This window comes from Lynx rufus, unplaced genomic scaffold (genome assembly GCF_022079265.1).
Source record: "Lynx rufus isolate CCGP_SWC_20201006 ecotype Redwood Valley unplaced genomic scaffold, mLynRuf1.p SCAF_29, whole genome shotgun sequence".
In the NCBI taxonomy this organism is placed as follows: domain Eukaryota; kingdom Metazoa; phylum Chordata; class Mammalia; order Carnivora; family Felidae; genus Lynx; species Lynx rufus.
In genome coordinates, this window is record NW_025814844.1 from 1,968,725 (window position 1) to 1,974,351 (window position 5,627).

Genomic DNA, 5,627 nt, shown 5'->3' on the forward strand with positions numbered 1-5,627 from the left:
AAACCCACAGCTGATGTCATATTCAATGGCAAAAAGCTGAAAGTTTCTCCTCTAAGATCAGATATCAAAAGACAAGAATGCCCAGTTATGCCACTTTTATTAAACATAGTATTGAGAAGTCCAGTTACAGCAATGAGAGAATAGAAATAAAAGACATCCAAACTGAAAAAAAAATTTACTAAAACTTTCAATATTTGCAGATGACAAACACTAAAGGCTCCACCAAAAAAAAAAACGTTTCAGGGTATAAGATTAGTATACATAAATCTGTGGCATTTCTATACACTTATAAACTATCTGAAAGAGACATTAAGAAAACAATATCATTCACAATTGCATCAAAAAATACCTAGGAATAAATTTAACCAAGGAGATAAAAACTTATATTCTGAAAACTTTGAAAAGTTGATGAAATAATATACCAAATATACCATGCTCATGGATTAGAAGAATTAATATTGTGAAAATGTCTATATTATTTAAAGCAATTTACAAGCTCAATAAAATCCCTATCAAAATACCAATGGCAGTTTTCACAGAACTAGAACAAAGAATCCTAAAATCTGTAAGGAAATATGAAAGACCCCACATAGCCAAAGCAACATGGAGAAAGAACAAAGCTGAAAGTATCCTGCTTTCTGATTTCACTATATTACAAAGTGATAGTAATCAAAACACTATGGTACTGACACAGAAGCAGACACATAGATCAATGGAACACAGAACAGAGTCCAGAAATAAACACAAACTTACATGGTCAATTAATCTTTGACAAAGGAAGCAAGAATATATAATGGGAAAATTATAGTCTCTTTAATAAATGGTGTTAGGAACACTCGACAGCTACATGTAGAAGAATGAAACTAGACCACTTTTTTATACCATTTACAAAAATAAAAAATAATTTAAAGACTTATGTGTAAAACTAGAAACCATAAAACTATCAGAAGAAAACATAGGCAGTGAGCTCTTGGATATTGGTCTGAACAATATTTTTTTGGATCTGTCTCCTCAGGTTAGGGCAAAAAAGCAACAATAAATAAATGGAACTACATCAAACTAAAAGGCTTTTGCACAGCAAGGGAAATCATCAACAAAATGAAAAGGCAACCTATTTGCAACCCATTTGCAAGATATTTGCAAATGATATAACCAATAAAGCATTAGTATCCAAAATGCATAAAGAATTCACATAACTCAATATGAAAAAGCAAACAATCCAATTAAAAAGTAGGCACAAGACCTGAATAGACATTTTTCCAAAGAAGACATACAGGTGGTCAACAGACACATGAAAAGGTGTTCAACATCACTAATCATCAGAAAAATGCAAATCAAAACCACAATGAAATATCATCTCACATCTCACAGAATGGCCGTGTCAAAAAGACAAGAAACAACAAATGTTAGCAAGGATGTGAAGAAAAAGGAACCCTCCTGAACTGTGGATGGGAATACAAAATGGTGCAGCCACTATGGAAAGCATTATGGAGTTTCCTCAAAAAATTAAAAATAGTATTACCATATGATCAAGCAATTCCACTCTCAGTATTTATATGAAGAAAATGAAAACAGTAATTTGAAAAGATTCATGCATCCCTACATTCATATGTTCATTGCAGCATTATTTACAATAGCCAAGATATGAAAGCAATCTAAGTGTCCATCAATAGATCAATGGATAAAAATGTGGTGCATGTGCACACACATGCACACACACAAACACACATGAATATTGCTCAGCCATAAAAAAGAATGAAATCTTGATATCTGTGACAAAATGGATGGACATAGAGGGCATTATGCTAAACAAGACAAGAAAGACAAATACTGTATGATTTCACTTATATGTAGAATCTAAAAAACAGACAAAACAAAACAGGTACAGAGAATAATTTGGTGGTTGACAGAAGAGAAGAGGAAGATGGGTAAAATAGGCAAAAGAGACTAAAAGGTACGAACTTTCAATCATAAAATAAACAAAACATGAGGATATGATGTACAGCATAGGTAATATACTCAGTAATATGTAACAACCTTGTACAATAGCTAGATTTATTGTGGTAATTTCTCTGAATGTATCTAAATGTTGAATCACTATGTTGTACACCTGGGACTAATATAATATTGTATATCAACAACACTTTAACACACACACACACACACACACACACACACACACACCAAGTCTGATCACATTTAATTCACTCAAGTAGAAGACAGGAATCTCTTTCCAGACAGCATCTCCATAGGTGGTTCATGCTGGACAGTCTTGAGCCCTGTATTATTTGGTTCTCCAGAGAACCAGAACCAACAGAAGATGATAGATAGGTAGATGATAGAGATAGATAGATAGATAGATAGATAGATAGATAATAGATAATAATGATGATGATGATAGATAGATAGCTAGATAGATAATAGGTAGATGATAGAGAGATAGATAGACAATAGGTAGATGATAGATGATAGATAGATAGATAGATAGATAGATATGAAGGTATCAGTTATAAGAAATAGGCTGACACTATTATCAATGCTGAGAAGTTTCAAGATCTTCAGTCCACACGCTGAAAGCCCAGGAGAGCCAATGGTATAGTTCCATCAGGAAGGCTGCAGCCTCAAGACCCAAGAGCTGATGTTCCTGTTTGTGTCCAGAGGTGGGAAAAGACCAACGCCCATCTCAGCAGCAGGTAGAAGGAGCTCCCCCTCACTCATTGGAGGCTTTTTATTCTACTCAGCCCTTCAACAGATTGAATTAGGCCTGGTGGAGAAGGCAACTTGCTTTAATCAATATACTGATTGAAGTGTTAATCTCACCCCAAAACACCTTCACAGACACACCAAGAATAATGTTTGACCTAATATAGGGCCCAGTCAAGTTGACACATAAAATTAACCATTATTCACCCCATCCTCCTGAACACGTGTGGACACTTGAGTGCACACTGACAACTTACAGACTTCCCTGGACCTAAGTAGGTGGAACTAGAGTGACTAATCATGTTGGTTTGCCTGGGGCTAAGGGAGAAGCCTGATACTTGCCTCTCAACCCTAGGCAAACAGAGACAAATTGATCAGCCTAGGCAGAACCCTATCAGTTGCTACCAACTGCCACTCCACATCTTTCTTAACATTGACTTACCTAATTCATAAACTTCCACCTTAATACATGACCTATGACTTCAGTCCGTTGTAAGGAAATTCCTTTCCAGGAGAAATCTTACTGTAATATAGTAATGTGTGCCTTGCAGACTTTTTTTTTTTTTTTTTTGCCTTGCAGACTTTTGATCAAATGCTACACTCCTAGATTTACTTTACCCAGGACAACCTTACAATATGGCAGGTGGCTTCCCACACACTCAAGTGAAGGGGAATTAAGCTCCACTTCTTGAGGGGAAAAGTATAAATAATCTGTGACTTTTAAAACCATCATCTTGGCGAAGGCAAATTTTATACATTTCATAAAACTACCTGTGTCCAACTATCTGAAAACTAAATCAGTAAAAATTCCACAAGCTCTCACCAGAAGCAGACTTCTCAAAATCATTCAACTATCATCTATCTACTCAGCCCTTTCTAATTAAGGGAAATTGAACCCTTCTGCTGTCATAATTCAATTCCAACACCTTGAAAATATTGGGAGTCTCTAGAACTACCACTCCTGTGAGTTCTACCTTTGAAACGGAAGTAATAATACATTTTCATAGTCAGTTTTGGGGATGACACATCAATACTCTTGCCATTACCCCATAAGTTGTAGGGTCAGTCAGTGACCCAGAAAGACAAACAGTGGAATAGAAAGAACCTAAACATCTCATTAATTCATTGAATCCAGCCACTACCTCCAAATCAAAGAAGGGTAGTTATGTGCTTTCCTGTTTCTACACATGGCTTTCATTTTTTTTACTTATTTTCTTATTTTAATTTTTCTCACACACAATTGGATTCATGATAAAGGTGGGGAATGGAAAGGACAGATGACAAAGGATGATTATTTTTATCTCTGGGCTTAAAATTCCACTAAAGATTTTTTTCATAGAGAAGTTAATATGAGGGTCCAGTAAATTGCTTTTTTTTTAAAAATTACTACACCATCGTATTTCGTTGAAGCAATAGAGCTTTCTGAAAGAAAATGTGACTTAGTTTTTACTTTGTAGAGTATTTTGCAACTAATGTTGCTGTATATTCTTTAGGTGGTCAGGTGGTTTTACCTTGTACCTCCAACAAGTACTCCAAAGAAGAAAAGATTCTGAAGAATCAATCACGTTTTCTGTCTGGTCCAAGTAACACCCCTGTCTTAACCACTAGCAGGAGAAATGAAGCATATTATCAATCTATATGAAAACATCAATGACACAAGAAATAATTCAGACTGCCCTCATGTGGTTTTGCCAGAAGAGATATTTTTCACAATATCCATCATCGGAGTTTTGGAAAATCTGATGGTCCTTCTGGCTGTGATGAAGAATAAGAATCTTCAGGCACCCATGTACTTTTTCATTTGCAGCTTGGCCATTTCTGATATGTTGGGCAGCCTATATAAGATCCTGGAAAATATCCTGATCATGTTCAGAAACATGGGTTATCTCAAGCCTCGTGGTAATTTTGAAACCACAGCAGATGACATCATCGACTCCCTGTTCATCCTCTCCCTCCTTGGCTCCATTTTCAGCCTGTCTGTGATAGCTGTTGACCGCTACCTCACAATCTTCCATGCTCTACAGTACCACAGCATTGTGACCATGCGCCGTGCCATTGTCGTCCTGATGGTCATCTGGGTGAGCTGCACAGGCAGCGCCATTACCATGGTGATCTTCTCCCATCACATCCCCACAGTGATCACCTTCACATCGCTATTTCCTCTGATGTTGGTCTTTATCCTGTGCCTCTATGTGCACATGTTTTTGCTTGCTCGGTCCCATGCCAGGAAGATCTTGACCCTTCCCAGAGCCAACATGAAAGGGGCCATCACACTGACCATCCTACTTGGGGTCTTCATCTTCTGTTGGGCCCCCTTTGTCCTTCACATCCTGTTAATGACGTTTTGCCCAAATAACCCTTACTGTGCCTGCTACATGTCCCTCTTCCAGGTGAATGGCATGTTGATCATGTGCAATGCAGTCATTGACCCCTTTATATATGCCTTCCGGAGCCAAGAGCTCAGGGATGCATTTAAAAAGATGATCCTCTGTAGCAAGTACTGGTAGAATTATTAGTCCCTGATTTTAGAAGCCATGGAGATAATATTGTCAAGGGACAGAATATCATGACATACCAACAAATGCTAATGCTTTCCAACTGTCCTTTCCTTCCCTAATGTGCATGAGGATTATCCCACAGACTAGTGTTTGTAATAGCTTAACCCTATGTGAAGTCTTGTAAGTACAACTTTTATAACTAAGGAGATAAAATAATATATTAAAAAGAGGTACAGAATACAAAGCACAGACAGTAGTACAAATTTGAGAGCTTTGCACTAAGGCAAAAACTTGTTCTTCTATAGCTATCTATCAAGTCTGTTTCTGGGGTGGCCTTTCTGGCCTGGAGACTGTTGTAATCAATTTCTAGAAGTTAAAGTACAAGGACAAATACTCAGGGCACAAGCTGCAATATCTTTGTAAGTC

General features: G+C 37.0%; 1 protein-coding gene across 1 annotated transcript; it reads left to right on the forward strand.

Moving 5' to 3' along the window:
• The first annotated feature begins 4,319 nt into the window (after window positions 1-4,319).
• Window positions 4,320-5,210, forward strand: MC2R (melanocortin 2 receptor). Its single transcript, XM_047090199.1, has one exon. The coding sequence runs from the start codon at window positions 4,320-4,322 to the stop codon at window positions 5,208-5,210; it is 891 nt and encodes a 296-aa protein (XP_046946155.1).
• Window positions 5,211-5,627: the final 417 nt, after the last annotated feature.

Coding starts and splice junctions, on each gene's coding strand:
- MC2R (XM_047090199.1), top strand. CDS start 4,320: ATGAAGCATATTATCAATCTATATGAAAACATCAATGACACAAGAAAT.